Source organism: Callionymus lyra, chromosome 16 (assembly GCF_982586985.1).
Source record: "Callionymus lyra chromosome 16, fCalLyr1.hap1.1, whole genome shotgun sequence".
NCBI classification, from domain to species: Eukaryota; Metazoa; Chordata; class Actinopteri; order Syngnathiformes; family Callionymidae; genus Callionymus; species Callionymus lyra.
The window spans coordinates 3,612,331-3,632,478 of NC_141833.1; the positions used below are offsets into that span (position 1 = coordinate 3,612,331).

The 20,148-nt window shown below is 38.0% G+C and overlaps 1 protein-coding gene across 4 annotated transcripts; it reads left to right on the top strand.

Moving 5' to 3' along the window:
* Positions 1–1,302: 1,302 nt before the first annotated feature.
* Positions 1,303–20,006, top strand: xrn1 (5'-3' exoribonuclease 1). 4 transcript variants are annotated; one of them, XM_087810653.1, is made up of 41 exons: positions 1,303–1,542; positions 2,963–3,195; positions 4,211–4,308; positions 4,436–4,545; positions 4,639–4,749; positions 4,825–4,910; positions 5,001–5,088; positions 5,217–5,385; positions 5,594–5,661; positions 5,775–5,915; positions 5,984–6,117; positions 6,362–6,451; positions 6,537–6,693; positions 7,052–7,171; positions 7,251–7,420; positions 8,155–8,272; positions 8,765–8,860; positions 9,077–9,180; positions 9,299–9,433; positions 9,578–9,740; positions 10,284–10,397; positions 10,463–10,561; positions 10,637–10,752; positions 10,811–10,957; positions 11,022–11,111; positions 11,265–11,400; positions 11,481–11,537; positions 13,000–13,132; positions 13,198–13,267; positions 13,866–14,061; positions 14,136–14,225; positions 14,291–14,374; positions 14,459–14,509; positions 14,857–14,937; positions 15,031–15,162; positions 15,257–15,392; positions 16,327–16,496; positions 16,564–16,677; positions 18,231–18,327; positions 18,405–18,589; positions 18,648–20,006. In XM_087810653.1, exons 1-41 carry the CDS (start codon positions 1,468–1,470, stop codon positions 18,927–18,929), a joined length of 5,046 nt encoding a protein of 1,681 aa, XP_087666779.1. In that variant the 5' UTR covers positions 1,303–1,467; the 3' UTR covers positions 18,930–20,006. The 4 variants fall into 4 exon arrangements, with proteins under 4 accessions (XP_087666779.1, XP_087666777.1, XP_087666778.1 ...); XM_087810651.1 differs by having other exon boundaries at positions 1,304–1,542; positions 16,561–16,677; XM_087810652.1 differs by having other exon boundaries at positions 1,304–1,542; positions 16,561–16,677; positions 18,408–18,589.
* The last annotated feature ends 142 nt before the right edge of the window (positions 20,007–20,148 follow it).

Consider the following 20,148-nt stretch of genomic DNA (forward strand, 5'->3'; position numbering starts at 1 on the left):
TGGATGTATATTATGGTTTCAGCACTGTTACCCCTCAAGGCTGTTTCTTCAAAAGCTGCAACCAAAGCTCTGTCAAGCTCCTAAAGTTTGCAGACACCACCATTCCGATCAGACTTATCCAAAATGAAAATGAGTCCATCTACAGATCAGAGTTGGATCATGGTGTCCTGCCGTTCAACTCGCAGAAGACCTTGGTGATGATCATGGACTTCCAGAGTTCCAGCCACGACCAATTCTCATTCTCCATGGCTCCATGGTTCACATTGAGTTTATCGATCAGCTGGGTACCATATACTGGTGATCCGAAGTGGGAGATGCAATTTTACACTTGACCTTTGAAGTATATACTTTATTGAATGTTGTTTTGATCGTTTAAGCGCTTTGTGACCCTGGTCTGGAAAAGCGCTATATAAATACAAATGACTTACTTACTACCATTGTGGAGTCCGTCATCACTGTGTGGTACTCTGCTGCAACAGCTACACACCAGAACAGATAGCAGCAAATAATCCATTACGCTGAGAAGGTGATTGGCTGGGCTCTTCCATCCCCGAAGGAACTGTATGTCACCAGGAAATCTTGGTGGGTAGGCAGGATCCTAGCTGACCCCTCTCACCCAGGACACCCCTGTTCTAACTGATCCCGTACGGCACTGAGATCGATACGGACCAGAACATCCTGGTTCAAGACAATTTCTACCTGTCTGCTGTCTGGATCATGAAAATTGTTTAATTAAATGTAATCTATTTTATTAGTATTATTTACTCATTATCTATTTAAATTCCATTCATGGCAATTTATTTTATGAATCTTATCTTTATTTAATTTGTATATTTTCTAATGCCACCACAAAAAAATCCATAAAGGTTTTATGATTCTGATATTAGGACATACAGTACACAAAAAATAAATAACATAATAGAATAATAATGGCATTTAATTTAAATTGGCACAACAACAGTAAGAAATAACTACAGAAACAGTAGCATAAGTTACACAACACACATTTTGGGGGTCATAATAGCAATATTCTTTTTGTTTCTTAAATCTATCTGGACAATTTACTTTAGATTTCTAATTGGATTTAATATAGAGTTGATCTTCCTATATGCATCTTCATTACGTTTTTTGTCTTTATTTGAGAATAGAAATGAAAGACATCTTAAGAGGCTCGTTTGGGTTTTCACTACATCAAAGCATAGGTGAAACGTAGATTATTTTAAATGTGTTTACAATTTAACGGCACGCACAATTTGTGTATGTTTTTTATGTTACTTTTTTTCAATCATTTTTTCATTCTCGCCGGAACTAACGGAAGTGTACATGTTTCCGTGGACTGGCGGAATGTTTTAGTGGGCCGACACAGGACGGCTACTTTACTGCTGCTGGGAACAGAACACTAAATTGAACTCGGATCCTGTTTGACAAACTCATTCTTTCCCGAATTGTAACCAGAGGCTGGTCAAGATGGGAGTCCCGAAGTTTTACCGGTGGATATCGGAACGCTACCCGTGTCTGAGTGAAGTTGTCAAAGAACACCAGGTAGGAAGTCAACGTAGCACGGTTAGCTACACAGGCTAAGCTACAAATGGTATGAACTGCGATACGTAAAAGTGCCATTTCGTCAAGAAGGATACGTTTCTTAATGCTTGAGTGTTATTTTATTCATGAACTGCGCGTACAAATAAATTATTAAATTCCAAATATACGTTCATATAACTTATACAACCGTATTCATTATAAAACATGATTCCTGTACGTGTTATTACTTGATGTTTCCAATGTTGGTAAACAACTCCAGAAGAAAATCCGCTTGAAGGTCAATGGAACATTATTTTTATTATTGAACAAGGAACGTATTTTTCCTCAGAATGAAGGCAGTAGATTGTTGAAGCGCATTGGTTGTTGGTAAAGAACATTCTGACAAACAATGAGACACTGAACGAACTAGAGAGAAAACCTCGCGTCACCAGGACATAATAAAGGCTCCCCGTTATTTTCTATTGTTCTGGTGTGGCATGGGGTCGTCGACTCGGAGGCGGTACCCCTTCTTAAGCGGTGGACTTTGGTGACCTAGATATCTGAGGAACAGAGATTGTGTTACAGTTTCGTCAGCCACTGTTATGGAATGTCAATCGGTTGCATAAGCCACTTTTAGTGTGTTTGCACATGTGGCCTAACATTGGTCCTAAATCTTGTACTAATGTTGTTATTGATCATTTCTGCCAAACTGTAATAAACCCATAATAGAATAATACACATACCTAAACTGGAGTTATCGGAAGGAGTACCGTTTATTTAAAATTGATGATTTAAGAAGACAAGTACATTTTTTATGATTCATTCTCCCCTCTCTCACGATTACATTTTTTTTTTTTTTTACAATTTCTTGGACCATGATTTGTTTCGAAATCAATACTTGATTTCATTCATAATGTTTTCTGATTGTGGACTACTCCCATTTGCTTAGTAAGACAGAAGGGCCAATTGAGATATAACGTAAAAGGCTGCCTTTAATTCTGAAAAGTGCCTTTACCAAAAAACTGTGTGTGCTATTCTAAGTAGCCATAAAATAAGTCGGAACAAAACTCAGTACTGTATAATAAAAACGGTTCAGTTGGCAAAAGATTAATGTCACTTTTCATGTCACAGGAGTTTTAGTTCCACAAATTTCATGTCTATTAAAACTGTTGCACAACCCGGCGTGGTGACCGAATGTGAACCGTAATTACAAATGGAGGCAGACAGCCAGCTGATTGTTTTGTTTTTATTGATGTGCTGGAATTTTATGTGAAATTGTAGCAAATTTAGCAATGAGAATTGCAATTCTTATGTGATGTGTTTGTTTTTTTTTGACACACCCACATGATCGTAGATTGTAGATAGATTTACGCAATGGAAAATTACAATTTAATGTGACTCTGTAGTCTGAGCTTTATTTCTTTTGTTTTCCAATCTCTAGATTCCAGAGTTTGACAATCTTTATCTGGACATGAATGGAATCATCCATCAATGTTCACATCCAAACGATGAAGATGTCCACTTTCGAATATCAGAGGAGAAGATTTTCGCTGATATTTTTCATTACCTGGAAGTGCTCTTCAGGATCATCAAGCCTCGCAAGGTTTTCTTCATGGCTGTCGATGGCGTAGCTCCAAGGGCCAAAATGAACCAACAGCGAGGACGCAGGTTCAGGTAATAATCACGTGCTAATGTCCCCTAAGATATTTTTTCATTGTGATATAATGTTGTATACAAAATAATCAAATAAACTACAATGGTGAGTCTAATACACCTGTTCTTTTATTTAAGTCACTAGAAGATTAAATGTGATCTGTTTTGGCCATTTATGAATATATTATACTGAAATGTTCCTGCACATATCAGCTTCATATTAGTTTCCTATTAGTCAATTATCATGTTTTCAACACAAGCTGTGGACTACATCTTTTTCCGCAGTTGTATATGGGGTAAAATGTCAAGTGAAAGAATCTCAAATGTAGTGGTTAAACTGCCTTATTACTACAAAAATCAGATTTTGATATAATTTATTCAAGCCTCATGGCTGCACCCCCTCGTGTATATTAAAGAGAGGCATAAGAAAACAAACACACTGACATCATAACTTGAATCAAACAAAAACTTGTTTCTTAGCATTTTCAGCAGTAGACATTTTGAAAAGTGAATTATTAAAGGAAAAGATAAATGCACTCAATGTTTTCTCACCCACTCTTTATCCATTTATTATTTTACTTTATAAAAAGTCATTAAAATGTACCATAAATAGTCTTTTTTTAATTCCAACAAAAAGGGACATTGATGCATGGATTATAATATGATTGAAGTTATATTGGTAGATGCAAAACTAAAAAGCATAATGCTTGAAGCACAAGCTTATGCATTACGTCAGGATTTCCAAAGTAGGACTGCCCGCAAAACAAAGTCCTAAAATGCTGTTTTAGAACACAATGCCTTTTCTAACCCTGCTACATACAAAAAGTAACAACAACATTAATAATTGTATTGGATACATGGATTAACGACCTCTGGCTTTGAGAAATGCATATGCAGTAGTGGAGGTCGTTCAGCTTGACACAAAGGCAACACAAGGGATACCTCACACACATTTGTTTTCGGGCCACTGGGTCACCTTAAACTGGAGATAATGCAATAGAGAACAAATAAAGAATTTGTTTGTGTATCTACACAGGTCTGCCAAAGAAGCAGAAGATAAGATCAAAAAAGCTCTGGACAAAGGAGAGGTGCTGCCCACAGAAGCCCGCTTTGACTCCAACTGCATCACCCCTGGTATGAAGATGGAAAGTCTCTCATGACTGAAGAGATTTGAATACATATCATTAAGCTTGCTTATATAAATATAGTCTTTTGTTTTATATGTACGTCTTTTCAAAAATGTCTTCATTGTGTTACCCAGGGACTGAGTTTATGGTGAAACTTCAGGAGCAGCTGAAGTATTTTGTTTACAACAAAATCTCCACTGACAAGCTTTGGCAGAATGTCAAAGTCTACCTGTCCGGTCATGAGGTGGGTTCATTTGTTTGGTAGAAGTGAAGTCACCTCAAAGCACTTGATCGACTGCTGATTTAAAAAGCTGCTGTTGGTTTGTTTGTTGTCCAGACGCCTGGAGAGGGGGAGCATAAGATCATGGAGTTCATTCGTTCTGAGAATTCAATGCCAGGCCACAACGCTAACACCAGGCACTGTCTTTATGGCTTAGACGCAGACTTGGTATGACGGTCTATCTGCGTAATGCAGCTGCATGTTTGCTTTTATCTTGCTAACATATACAACATGTTATCACAGATAATGTTGGGTTTAACCAGCCACGAGCCCCATTTCTCCCTGCTAAGAGAGGAAGTGCGCTTTGGAGGGAAGAAATCCCAGAAAAGGTTTGAAAGGCTTTAACAATTTGAATTGAAAAATAGGATTTTTCAAAACTTATATTTAAAGAGTTTTCTACAAATGCTTCTTATTTCTAGGATCACAGCCCCAGAGGAGACAACATTTCATTTGCTTCATTTGTCTCTGATGAGAGAATACATTGACTATGAGTTTGCTGTTCTAAAGGTAGGACATGCACCTTAAGATTTCACACACGCATTTTACTCATATTTCCTTTACCTGGAAAAAAAAACACACTGTTAAATAGCCTCGACTCAAATGTTTCACCTCCACGTTTACATTTGGGCTTTCAGAACCAGATTGGGTCAGACTATGACTTGGAGCGAATAATAGACGACTGGATATTGATGGGCTTCTTAGTTGGCAATGATTTCATCCCTCACCTTCCCAATCTTCACATCAGCCACGATGCTCTGCCTTTGCTGTACAAGACCTACATTAGTGTGCTGCCAAGCCTCGGTGGTGAGAACTAAAGAGTCATTCTCTGTTTTGTTTTCTACTTTTATTCATTTACTCGTTGCGCTACAGAGACATTAAACGATCCACAGAGAAATCCAGAATACTATTGGAATATGTTTTCTAACATTTATGAAAAGGACTGTTTGCACTTAATGTTTGTCTTTTTTAAAACTAGTGTTTTTTTTTTTATCTTTTCCTTGTGCCTTTTTAGGTTATCTAAATGAGAACGGCCACCTCAACCTTGCAAACTTTGAGAGGTATCTGGAAAAACTCGCAGAGGTATTGACCAAACCAACTATACTGATTTAAAATTGAGTGTTTTCGAGAAAGCATCTCATAAAGATAATTTTTGAGTTTTATTGTGTTAAAAATCTGCTTCCATTTCTTATCAGTTTGACCGAGAACATTTCAATGAGGTGTTTGTGGACCTGAAATGGTTTGAGAGTAAAGTGGGCAACAAGTATCTAAATGAGGCGGCAGGACTGGCTGCTGAGAGAGAAGCTCGAGGCAAGGAATGTAAAGACTCATTACTGGTGAGAAGATACCTTGTGCCTTGACATAAACTAAGACTTTTCCTAATCATTCTTTATGTTTTGTGTAGGTTTCTTCTCTTCCCAATTCATCAGCAATGATGGTCCAGGATGATGACGAGGAGGATGATCTGTTTGAGACGGAGTTCAGGCAGTACAAAAGGACTTACTATATGACCAAGATGGAGGTGGAGGTGGTGTCAGAGTAAGTGTATAAGTAGTGATACAGTTATGCTACATGCTGTCATAATAGAATGTATTGACTTGATAAATATGATGTTTATCTTTTGATTCATTTGACTATATTTTTGACTATATTACGGACTATATTACATAACTGTAATACTAAAAGGTTCCAAAACCAAAAATTGAATAACATTATTATTATATATTATTAATGAAACAAGGAAAAGTCATCAAGTTAGAATAAATATTTTTTCTCTTTTCAGTGATTTTCTTGCCAAACAAGCCAAATGTTATGTGGAAGGTATCCAGTGGATTCTGCACTACTACTACCATGGCGTTCAGTCCTGGAGCTGGTGAGAATCTCTAACCAAATAAATAACTTTTGATTTAATTTCCTATCTTTTAAAAAAAAAATGCATTAATGTTCCTTGTCTTTAGGTACTACCCCTTCCACTATGCCCCCTTCCTGTCTGACATCAAGAACATATCAGGGTTAAAGTTGACCTTTGATTTCGGGAAACCCTTCATGCCTTTTCAGCAGCTGCTGGCTGTCCTGCCTGCTGCCAGCATGGAACTGCTGCCTCAGGGTTACCGGGTAGTTAATTGATTCATATCTGTTTGATGAGTAGCATATGCGTTGAAAATGTATAGAATTTTATTGTTTATTTAACTTGAATACTAAAATATGTGTTTTGTAGTTCAGTTGCAATTGCAGATGAAGCTGTTTTTGTTAGTATTGTATTAGCTAATAAAGCAGTTTTTAAATGTAAGACATATTGACGAGTACAATAGAGGTCCAAGATCAATTTAATTCAGACAAGAGCTGATGGCAGAAACCACTCTTTGTGAATTTTGGAATATTTCCATGTAATGCAAATATTCTTTATAGGATAAAATAAGCAATGTAATATGACATTTTTGACAATAACAATTATTTGTTTTTGATGGTCCAGGGCTTGATGACAAGTGAATTTTCCTCCATCATTGAGTATTACCCAACTGACTTCAAAACGGACCTAAATGGCAAGCAGCAGGAATGGGAGGCCGTCGTTCTCATTCCCTTCATAGATGAGGTAAAGTTTCACATCCTCAAAAGTTTTACATTTTGAACATGGACTTGACTGGTTGCTCCTGTGATGTCTGTGTTGGCAGACATGCCTACTAGCAGCCATGGATACCTGCAACTCTAAACTGACTAAAGAGGAGAAGGAGAGGAATCGTCATACAGAGTGTGCCGTCTACACCTTTGACCCTGAAATCGACTCTGCATACAACTCCTGCCTTCCCCACTTGTTCCCAAACATCGTCCACTGCCATGTCAGGTATGATGAAGTCAACATGAACATGTGCACATCTCTATTGAAACCGGGGGTCTTATAATCACCTAGATTTACTCAAAGATGCATTTACAAATTTCTCTTAGAATATCTATCCACCTTAAAGTTAATATTCTTAAAATGTTGTAATAATTGGCCCTCTACAAATAACCTTTACTTACTTACTTACTTACTTTTGACTGTCTTCTTATCAATCTATTTTCTCACAAAACATTTTAAAACGACATCAACTGCTAGCTAAAGTCAGCAAGTTTATACCCAATCTGGTTAAGGCAAACTTAACAAGGTTAAATTGGTTAAGGTTAAATATTAAATTGAAGATTCAACTATTTCTCTACTGAAGGTAGGTATCTAGTTTTACACCAATTTAGACTGAAGGCTTGGTTTTTAAAAGTAAAATATGATTTTTTAAATTCCAATTGAGAATACTACATATAGATATATTATAATAGTATTATTATATAGCAGTCTAAATGCATATATGCTTTACTATCCATATGTGTTTAATGAATCTGTATTTTGTTGAAAGCAATCAAATGTTTTTTTTCCTCTTAAATATGCCTTAAAGCCATATTTTTAATGAATTATTCATAATGTTATTAGTGATTGGGAAAAGTGTTTATATTACGGTAGGTTAGCGTCACAACCTCGCTTACCTAGATGCTGGTCCTGTGTTCAGTCAAGATCGAGACTAATTCCACTGTTACTGATTCTTAAAGGAAAACTGCAATCGCCCTGGATGCCTGGCATGTGTCCCTGGATCATGTTTGCAGACGAATAGATCGCTCGGCTCTGTACTTCTGCGGATTCCCAACCTTGCAACACATCAAACACAAGGTAAACACAAAATGTCCGGTCAAAACAATCTAATTTCCAGTACGAATAAATAGTGATGAACATTGTTCTCATTTTCAGAGCCCACTAGTTACTCTTTCAACCTAAGATTTTAATGAAAGTGAGGGTCATCACTACTTTATCTTTATTAAAATCACTACAAATTAACTGATAACGTTCATGTAGTCTAGTATTTTCTTTTGAGTCATGGCATTTATTTTACATTAGAAAAAACACACTGCACACCACCAAACAAAAATTTCACAAGTAAAAGTTGCCCATTTTAGTTTTTGTGGTCATTTTTCCAGAAGAAAAAAATATTTTGGGAAATCACTGATGTTGTTTACATACATGGAGGACATATGTTATAATTATTAATAAATTAACCTAATATCATTTCTAAATTAATTTAATCATAGAGGCACAACAGTGAATTTATCCGATCCTTCCCTGATATTTAATAAATTATGAATACTTTCTGCATTTGTATTCTAGTTTGAACTGAAGAAGAGTGGAGTGCTCGTGTTCCAGCAAAGCAGTCGTGGGGAAAACATGATTCTGGACATCGTCCAAAATTATGACGAAGAAACGGTAAGTGAAGAGACTTTGCATTGGATCTATTGTTTATCATTCAGGTTCTTCTTTAAAAAACATTACTAGACTTACTAGGGTGCACACTTTATCCTCACAGCCAGTAACATGGAAAGATCAGTTGCTATAACATGTATTGTATGTATGTATAAGAATGTTTTGCATCTTGCACTGTCCTATTGCTCTTTACTGAGGCTCCTTCCTTTCACCTGCTAGATATGTTACGATGTGGCCGAGCTCTTTCTAGGGAGAGCAGTGTTTGTCAACTGGCCACATCTCGAGGAAGCTCGTGTTGTTGCTGTATCGGATGGAGACACAAAGTAAGATTAATTTACTCATGCTGATGCAATAAATTATTGTCATAAGGAATTATTAAAGGTGTTCTGTTTCCATCTAGTCGGACATTAGTATCCCATTCTCGTGTCTTTTTCTCTGCAGGTATTGTCTGAATGAGCCACCAAATGTCCAGAAACTCTATGAAGGACCCTCCACTCCCCCTACCACGAAAGTGACCTGTCTTTCTGACAAGGAGCAGAAGGACTGGGTGAAAGATGTCCAGGGAGTCACTGAGCAGTAAGAAAATAACAACTTCAACCAATTACGTTGTAACCTAAATATACTCAAATTCACGCCCCTCTTTTTAAATTCCATTATAGTGTCATTTTAAAATAAACGGTGTAAAGTGTATGCCGTTGTTGATGATGATTTTCTTTCCAGCTTCTTAAAAAGAAAAGGGATCAAGATAAACGAGACAGCTGTAGTCCTCTACGGTCAGCTGCTGTCAGGAAGGAAATACATTCCCAAAGCCAACGGTGCAGTGGAGTTGGAGAAGCAGTGGGCAAAACAGGTCCTCCCCTTCGCCTACCAGACTGTGGTTAAGGTACTTTCAATTGTTGACTCATAACGATTGCTTTACATTGATAGCTAGATGGAAGGATAGGATAAGAAAAGGATGGATACTTTGTTTATTCCTGGAAGATAAATTGTGTTGACTAGCGGCAAAGATTTAGTTTGATTGAAAAGAAACATTACATGTTTGGTTCTTTGTCGTTGGTTATTCCATAAATATCATAATTATAGTATGGATTTTATGGTGTAAAATGAATAATGAAATCACAAATTATGTGTTTTGTATTTGTAATGTTGCTTTGAGTGAAATGTAATCTGAATAATTAAATTAAATCTCATCGGGACAATTTTACATTATGCCTTTTTTTAATGGTAATGGGAAGATGACGCTTCATGAAACCGTGTCATCATTTTGAAAGATTATACAGCAAAGAGTGCCATTAGATGGACCAATGCTCTGTGAAGCTTCATCTGCTCATCACAAATGTTGTGGGTTGTGCATTGACTAATTTTATTTAAATAATATAACAGCCATCATTTGTGTTAATGCATACATAATGTCCTTATTTTCTAGGACATTAAGACCTTCTACTCGTCTCTGACCTGCTTCAAGAGCTTGGATGAGCTGTTCTCTCCTGGAATTACTGTCTTCATGGTTGGTAACCCATACTACGCTGCTATGGGAGAGGTGCGTATATTTCCAATGAGTATTTTGGTGGAAATCAACACAAAACTTAATTGCAAATACTATAGGTGCAAGATTCTAGTGACGTCATCAACGAAGGCCGGGTGCGTGTGGTGTTCAGTGTGCCCAATGAGCCGCAGTTGGAGTCTCTAATCCAAAACCAGCACGTAAGAAGTCTGAACAGACATTCCCATATTGAATATGGTGTCGCTTCAGTGTTTTAATATTTGTATATGGTTTAGAAATACTCCGTGAAATACAGTCCTGGGTACGTCTTGGCGTCTCGCTTGGGCGTCACCAGCTACCTCGTCTCCCGCTTCTCCGGCACCATCTTTTTGGGCAGAGGATCAAAGAAAAAGTAAGTTAAATTACTGGAAAAAAGATATACAAGATTAATAATTGAATTTCTCTTTTAGTCCTTGTGGGGAGCAAAAGGCAAACATTGGCCTCAACCTAAAGTTCAACAGAAAGAACGAAGAGGTTCCTGGTTACACCAAGAGAACTGAGAAGGAGTGGCTCTACTCTGCTGCTGTGGAAGAACTGTTGGCTGAATACCTGGACCGGTCAGTAAACGGGTGAATTGTAAATGACCAAGTTTGTTCTAAACACGTCTTTCTGTGTTCACAGGTTTTCCGAAGTGTTCGATGCTGTGTCAAGAAACAGCCATGATGATGTGTTCTATGAAGATGACGTTTGGCCAGGAGAGGATCAGAATAGGTAATAATGAATTCCCACATAGAAACTTGAATAATGTGCTATACTAGTTGAGAATTCTAACATTATAGGTGTATGATGTAAACTAAGCAAAATGTATATTGAATGTGAAAAATCGTTTACAATCCTGACACACGGTCGTCTCGCATCCTCTAGTGCAGAGAAGGTGTCAGAGATAACGTCATGGTTGAAGAGTCACCCTGTCAGCTCCATCAGCAGGTCGTCATGTGACCTGCAGGTCCTCGACTCTAGTATAGTGGAGAAGATTGAGGAGGCTGTGGAAAAGTCCAAGGTAATACAAGCACACTTGCATCGATGCTCTATATTTAAACTAGTGTCATTTGCAACTGCCTTATCTCCTCCCTCTCTCAGGTGAAAAAGAGTATAAAGAAAGTCCGTGTGACTGTCAAGCCTCATCTGCTCTTTAGGGTGAGTCTTTTGTCACGCTCTCATCATCCATAAGTGCTTAAAAATGCATTGATTGAGACTCTACTGCCCTCCTCCTTTTCCTGTTTTGCTTAACCTAGTATATATAGCTAATATTTTGGTGCATTATTAGCACAAACCTGTCTTTAAGCACCGGGTGTTATGGGTTTGTGATATTGTCTTCAGGGTTGTAATGAGTGTGTTCCCCTTTTTAAGAGGAGGTTTCTACCCTTGTATAAATACACTGTGCAACATTTATAATTTCCTCTGTAATGTTGAGGCTATAAATATATTTAGTGAATGAAGTGATGATGATGCGTTTCCAAAAGTTAGAATTGTAAACATTTTATTGTTCTCTGTTTAATTTTTAAGGTGAATTCCTAATGTCACAGAGCTGATAAAGCTTTGAAAGTGATATCAAGTTGTTGGTTTTTTTTAAGTCATTAAGCATTTAAAAAAAAAAAGTAGTCAAAGAAAGTGACCAAAAATAAGATAACATTTCTTTCTTCAAGTTATGATAATAATTAATACATAATGGATTTAATTTAATTAAATTCACCAAAGATCAGTCTCCTAATTTTAATCTACAGATCTTCACAACTCTTTAGAGAATCTCTGTGCCATGTATGCAAGCTAGAATACTAACTGGTGATCAGCCTCCATTACTTTCTGTAGTGGCATTCCTCCTTGCTGACGTTTATTTTACTTACTCATTTTTTTATTTTAAATCATTAATCGGTTTATTATTATTATTATTATTATTATTATTATTGTGGCGCTTGATTGTTAAGATATTAAAATATTAAAATGCAGTTTGATCTGAACTTATTTATTTCAAGACTGCATGTTTATCTGTGTCAAATCTTGATTTATCTAAAACCATAAAAATGTTTACTAATTTGTTTTCCAAATAATTGATTCATGTCTGTAAAAATAATGTACGATATGTTATTTTTAACTGAGGAAATGGTGAACTGCAGAAACTGAGGGCATTTAATTGAGATAAGTCTTCTCGTATTGTAATAAAAACACTTGAAGCCCAATTCTCTGAGAAATTAATAACTTCCTAATACAGGCACACACTATGGTATTTGAATATTTATTTGTAGACCAATGACAAACATGTAGAATTAAAACATTAAATAACCCAAAACTGTACTGTTAATAAAAAATATTTTGTTGTATGGTGACCTTTTTTGCACCATGGGTGGATTTATGTCACATTATTTGTGATTTAAAAAAAAAAAAAAGCCTCTTACCATAATGCAGAAGATGGACCATATATAGTCTTGGTTTTAATACTTATAACTAGTTTATAGGATTTTTTAAAATTGATTTTGACCGGGAAAAAAAGGTGTTTTTGCCTCATGGCAGTTAAAATACTTCCAAAGTGATGGCATTAGTATTTACATGCATCTGAATCAAGAACATGTAATGACATGTTATTACAAATCTCATCTCACAGCCCCTTGAGCAGCAGCAGGGCGTCGTGCCAGATCCTGAAGCTGAGTACAGACTGTTTGATCGAGTCATCAACGTCCGGGAGAGCTTCACTGTCCCACTGGGACTCAGAGGAACGGTTATTGGAATACAAGGAGGTAATAATGACAACATAATCCATGCTTTAAGGGAAAAAAAATCAACTTTTTGTCTCCACCTTCAGCTGATCGCGAGGCCGAAGTTCTCTTCGAGGTGCTTTTTGATGAAGAATTTGCAGGAGGACTAAACATCAGGTAACATTTAAAAATATATGCAATGATATAACAGAATGACAATAAACATTGAATCTACACATACACATCCTTGAATCTATTGTAGCTAAAATAGTTTCAATTTTTTAAAAGTGTAAATCACTGGTAACACTCAAAATAATCAAATGAGTTATCGCCCAGGCCTAGCTTTTTAGTGTAAGCTGTTTCTACTGATGAGGTTTTTTGCCATTGAAATGTTTTCTATTTCAGTTTATGCAGCATGTTTCTTTTTTCAAAAACGTATTGAAATATATTTTTTACTTTCATTAGAAGTGTTCTTAGTCTAGATTTCTAAATAAAAACTTGTTTTTAAAGTATCGGCTATTTTTACACAGGAAGATGTTATGTGAAAGTAAAGGATACAAAGAAAGAAATTGTCATAGGTATTGATTATGTCGAAACGGAAATTTGAGAAATCAAAGTTTGGTTAGAAAAAAAACAACTATTTGGATTTAAAAATGTATTTGCAAAAATAAATAATGTCTTATTTTTATAGAGATTAATTCCCCTGGTTTATAACAAATGGGAACATTAATGGATGCACTTCAAATAAACAACTTCTTAATGACCGTATTGTTAGGTGTGCATCGTCTCGTGGTTACCGCCTCCCACCCTGCGCGCTCATCAACCTCACCCACGGTGCTCGCATGGACCACTCATCCCAAAAACTCACAGCAATAGTCAAACCTCAGCCCGCTGCAGCCGCCAACTTCAACTCTCAGAGGCAGCTCGGCGGTCTGAACCACTCGCCGAGGTCGCCTTTCGTCCCCACACAAGTAAGATTCTTCTTGTTTTTCTGGAACAACATTTAGACATTGATCTAACATGTTTTTTTTCTGTCATTAAACAGCATAGCAGCAAACATGGCGGCGCTCAGAGGACCGGGTCGCAGGGGAGCAGACAGTCTCCTGTTAAAGGTCCTATTCAGAAACAAGCAAAGGTCAGAACAGTTTTTCTGTTTTAGTAGCTGAACATTCTCCTAACATGTTCCTTCTTTTGTTGTAGAGTAAGGACGAGTACACAAACGTGTGGCAGGCTATGCAGAACTCTGGCCCTCCCAACAAACCCCCCACACACTGGCACAGCAGTGTAGGTGTTTTCACTTTGTTTTTTGGAAATGTCTGGGAAGATGCCTATTATAAACCTATGTTTAATTATTTTTAACCAAATCAGGAAGGGAACGCCCAGCAAGGGAAGACCCAGCAGTCGACACCAAGCACATCTGTGAGTGTCCAAGTGTGGTAAAAGTTATCTGTGGACGGTAGTGATGGGTTGATGAGGCCTCATGATGCAGCATCAGTTGTTGGATATCATTTTGAAAAAAAACACCAGTTGGCGCTCTCAGTTTAAAAATGATGCCAGGTTGTGGATGGTTATTGTGACCCAACCATTGCTTATTCAAATGTTTGTTTGCTTACTTACTTGTAATAGACGGGCAAAGGTGCATGACTGATGTAGAGTGGATGTGAGTGAGTTTGTGTAGGGAAAAAATGTGGTTAAATGTTTGTGTATCCACTTTGGATGCATCTACTAGGTTGGTTTTACTTGATGTAACATGTTTGTGTTTGCAGTTTCCGGTTGGAGGCATCCGACTATTGAAAAAGAATGATGATGTCAGCGCACTTTTCCCACCACAGGGCTCTGATAATAAGGTAGAACAAAAACATTATCAAGCGTTTCTGTGACAATTTTTTCCTCTATATGAAAACGTAATGTTCTCACCGTTTTTTCTTTTGTTCTCTTAGACGACCACAGAGCTTGAGGACTTGATAGCGAATATGAAGATCTCCCAAGGAGGTCTGCCCCTTCCTCCAGCTCCATCACAACCGCCTCAAGCCCAGGCCGACGGCCCACTGTCGCCACAGTCTTTCGCCATGGTGCGTTAGTTGCCGGACCGGCGCGAGTTTTCCTCTCTGACATTGACCGCAACCTCTTCTTTATAACATGATCTGTTTGCTTGTGCTGCTCCAGAAAGGAACTATGGTTTTAAAGGAGATGCTTAAGATTGACAGCCCCGGAGCGACGGATGACTCCAGCCACGAGAACGCTGACTCAGCCCCTACTCCTGATAAGCAGCAGCACAGAAGAAGATCGTCCAAAAAACTGGGTAATTACCAGATTAGTTGATGGACGTTGATGTCAATTTTATTAGTTTAAGGATGTGTAGTACCTCGTGTTGGATAGGAGGGGTTGAACGTATAGGACACATGGCCAGGGGCCAAATCTGACCACTCTAGTCATTTTATCTGGCCCGCTGAAAGGTTTACTCAAAATCAAAGTATATGAATGATATGGTGACTGATGAAGAGGCCAGTGTTTAAGATAAGATAAGGTACGGACATACAGACGGATGTCAACAATAATACAAAGACTTCTAAAAACGGTAAGACTGATGTTGATTTGGATTAAAACAGTTTTTAGAATACGGATCCTCTGGTTACCAAAACTTTAACAAAAAAAGTAAGAAATAAATGTACATGTAAATGTGTTCACATTTCGCACCTGAACTATTTTTCAAAAAGGAAAACGTTTTTGTACATTAGAAAGTACGGATTTCAAAAAATGTAAACAACTCTATGATCTGATCTCTACTAAAGACTACTTTATCTTATATGTCAAATTGGGAATCTAACTTAACGCTTTTACTTAAACAAAGACTAGAACTCGGATCTGGTTTGAAGTCACACGTTTTACTTGTACATGTGAGAGGTAAAAAAAAAACGGAGCTTCTTGCATTTCTGTTTGAACCCGTTCTGAAGCACAGGGCTGTTAGTTCGCTGTTACATCTTGGTCGCAAAAATCAAACTGCAATGACTTATTATCGCGAAAGGTCAGGTTAGTTTTTACTCCTTTTAAGATCGTACTCCTTCCCCACAAAAGCAATGATTCACTTATAATCACACAAGTGGTTGTTATATTTGATAAACCTGCTTAAGCTCAGGACTTTCTACATTGTAACCAGTGCCGTCTTACTTTAACAAGCTTTAACTGTTTGACGACTGATCAGAAAATCTCTTGTTATTATTGTCTCCTTTCTTCAGCTGCAAATATGTCCTCGCCTCATGACGACGCTGGTCAAGCTCCGCCTCAACCCTCCAACTCTGGCAACTTTCCAAACACACTTCTGAGCAGCAAAGTGTCAGAGCTGGCGTGTGTGTGCTTGGCTCTGGGGATGGCGCCGCCCGATTTCAGCTTCATACACAACCGACAGGTAAAACACCGGATGTCTTTATGCATGTGCAACCTGTGACACGTGTGCTCCCGTGTGTTTTTAGCAGGGTCTGGTGGTCTGCCAGGTGAAGCTGTCCAACGGTCTGATGGTGCACGGACCACAGTGTCAGTCTGAGAATGATGCAAAGGAGAAAGCTGCCTTCTTCGCCTTACAGAGACTGGTAACACACACACACACTTAATATATTTTCCAGTGTCTCCAAACCGTTTTCTATAGTGAATTTAAAATGTACAAAATAATTATTTACAAAATATCTAACTTTAATTATTATGATGTGAAGTGTTATTATGAATATAATAAACGGTGATGTTCATGGTGGTGGTCGGTACCACTGACTCCTTTAGTATATATAGTGTAGAGTGTATAAGTATATAAACCAAAAGGGAAACTTATTTAATTTTTCATGTCTCATCAGCATTCTTCACACACATGTGACGTTTAAAAAAGATGTCATTTAATAAATAATTTCTTGGGGAATTTACCGTAAAGTTTAGCCGTAATGACCGATTGATCCACCTTTTGTAGCTTCTAATTGGTTATTATTGCACAGTGCCTTCCGTGATAGACCCGCCTTTTGTTGCTTCTGATTGGTTAATATTTCATCAGGCCTTCCGTGATTGGCTAGATTTACGCGAACCGGAACAATTTTTATATGGTGAAAAGATTAATACAGAGTATTTAATTGGTCAATATAAGCGTGAGAAAAACCAAGAATATTTTATTTGCGGCCACAAATTTAGTTTTTAAATATTCTATTGTATTTTTCTTAGTCTTATCTCTTTTTAATAGGATTGAGATTAAAACCGTTTCTGTACTTAATTTTATCTGTAGATAGTTCTTCGGCTCTGCCTCACCTGCCTCCCCTGACCTCACGTCCCTGATTATAAAGTACAATCTGTATTGATGATACCAGCTGATACAGTATAAAACATTATAACTTTTATGTTTATATTGTTGATGGTTGTTTTTAATTTAATGATGATCTTCACAACCATTCAAGTGACCATGTGACCACCAAATGGCTTTACAGCAGTGGGTCAGACACAGAGGTTGCAATCAGTTCCTTAATGGCTAAAGTACTGAGGGGATTCATTTTTTTTTTTTTTATCTCTGGGAAGCTACAACTAAAAATGTAGTCACATGGATGAATGTTTTTCACAGCATCGAAGTTACACTGGAGAAAGTGCTAGAAACATGTTTATCTTTAAACGATCTGGTTTATGGTTCCAATGTTGGGTGTTTCATCCTCGTTTCTTGACACTAGGGGGAGCCAGAAATGCTTGTTTTAAAACTACAGATGGAGCCTTTAAGGCGACTAGATGCATGATCTTGTATTAATGTTGTTACAGTACAAAAACTTTACTAAAAACACCATAGAAGGAATGTGGGCAAAAGATAAAAGCTATGAGAAACAATTACATTTTCATAGAATAGTATTTTCATTCAGCAAAACCGAGTAAAACTAAAACTAGTACAAATATTCTGATATTAGTTTTGTCAAGATGGATAAATAAATATATAAATTGATAAACAAGCTCAAGAAGTGGATTGATGAAGCTTCATGAAACGGTGTCACCATTTTCCTGTGGTTTTAAAATGAGGACAACGTTTCATGAAGCTTCATCAGTCCATCACTTAAGTTTAGTTCTCAAATTAAGAGTCACTTGATGATCAGTTCCTATGTTTGCTTAAATGTCTTTTTTCTTTGTGTAGAACTCGGTGGGTTCTGGTTTCCCCCCTCACCCCTGCCTCTACCCAGGAATGGGTCAGATCCGCCCTCCGTCCATGAATCCTCTCTTCAACCCAGCAGGTCTGATTCATCTCCTCACTTTCTTTTCTAGCTTAATCAGATCAGGCTTCTCTAACAGTGATTGTTCTTTGCTGAAGCAGGTGGTTTGCTGTTGCCCCCCGGAGGATACCCTCCTGCGTCTCTGTGGGGAATGGCTTTTCCTCCGCACCACCCCCAGGGCCAACCCTTCTACAGAGCCGCTGCAACCTTTCCTGGAGCCAGCCACCCTCAAGCTGTGCCGTCCCTTCCCATTGGCTCCCACAATCAGTTCATCCCTCTACAGGTGCGCTCGCACCCCAGTCCTGCATCAGCCCCAACATCTGACTCCACATGTGTTGCAGGTGACCAAGAAGAGAGCCTCGGCTAACAAGAGGAACCAGGACACCCCGGACGGCTTCAGTGGCAGCAGGAATCCACCACACAGTGCTCCCAACCCACTGGCGCACACCCCGGGGAAGCCGAAGAGCCCGACACCGTCGCCCAACCCCAGCTCCGCCGATCAAGTGACCCCGCAGAAGCAAACCCCCCCAGCAGCCAACCGTACGCCCGGCTCCGCCTCCAAAGGAAGGCACCGGAACCGGAAGTTGGCGGTGAACTTTGAAGCGGCCAAAATCTCTGACTGATGAGTGTCCGTCTGCTGCAGGCTGTCATGAAACATTTCATCGTCTACTGTACTTTGGCTTCTGAGCAGTTCCTGCCTTGAATCATCCCTCATCAGTTTTGTGTCGGCTGAGCTCACACACACACACATTAAGAGGGATGGTGAGGGAAAACTTCAAATTTGGCATTTAATATTCCCAACAATGAATGTTAAAACAGTCCCTTAGTGACATGAAATTGCATTTTTTGGTACTATAAACTGCCTTTATTACTTAATTTTATTACATTTCATTCAGTGTGTAGTAATCCCTGTGATTCATCTAGAATCTCATTTCTCAGGGATATTTCATTTTTAATCTCAAGAGCTGACACCCGGGTGCTCTCAACCTTTCCAAACAAAAGACAAAAAAAAAAAGGAAGAATCAGTTTGTATTTGGCAACGAATCCTGATCCTTACTTGGTTAATCCCTAAAAATAATTCCCCCCACTTTAAACCACAATATGTCCTCGGGTTTTCTCCTTTTTTTTTTGCCTCTGAACTTTTAAACGTGTGCAAAACCTCATTATCAAGAATATCTGTGCTAAAGAAATTCAACCATGAGGCCATTTCAGCAACCCTCTAGTTTTATAGGAATATCTTTTGCACATCTCACAAGCAGGTTTCTAACTACTTTGTTATTGTTGTCATTTTCTTAAATTCATGTGTGTTGTGCTGCTGACCAACATCATTTTGTGTCTATTATTTTTTGTTTGCCTTTTTAAAAAGAAATCAAGATATGTGATTCATTGATTTTAAGTGGAAATGACATGCTTCTGTCTCATTTAAATCACAATTAAAAGCTGATTTGTGGATGCAGATGTAGCAACTCGTACACCCTCCTTATGTTTTTTTTGGTGATGGTGGCTTTTTACATCTGTAACGGTTATTGTGATCCTTATTCATCTGATGCCAAACCCTGGGACTGAAGTCAGTGAGGCTCTGGTGCAATAAAGGGAAGTACTTTTTGAAAACTGAAGCACACCTGTTGTACATGTTGCTTATAAAGTGTAGACCATGCTGAAGTTCAGGGCTGTGCTGTACATATAAATCATTGAATACACGTTTGTGTCTGGAATGGAGTTTTTTTTTAAATGTATTCTTGTTTGGGTAAATAATCAGATCATCATGGATTAGAACAAGATCAACCTGCCTTTGAGTGTCCATGTGACCTCCAAGCTTCTCTCAAATGTACGATAAATATT

What these genes read in the sequence shown, in the direction of transcription:
- xrn1 (XM_087810651.1), top strand. Translation starts at nt 1,468, where the DNA reads ATGGGAGTCCCGAAGTTTTACCGGTGGATATCGGAACGCTACCCGTGT. An exon ending in CAGCGAGGACGCAGGTTCAG is followed by an intron (nt 3,196 to 4,210) that starts GTAATAATCACG and finishes GTATCTACACAG; the next exon opens with GTCTGCCAAAGAAGCAGAAG. An exon ending in TCTACCTGTCCGGTCATGAG is followed by an intron (nt 4,546 to 4,638) that starts GTGGGTTCATTT and finishes TTTGTTGTCCAG; the next exon opens with ACGCCTGGAGAGGGGGAGCA.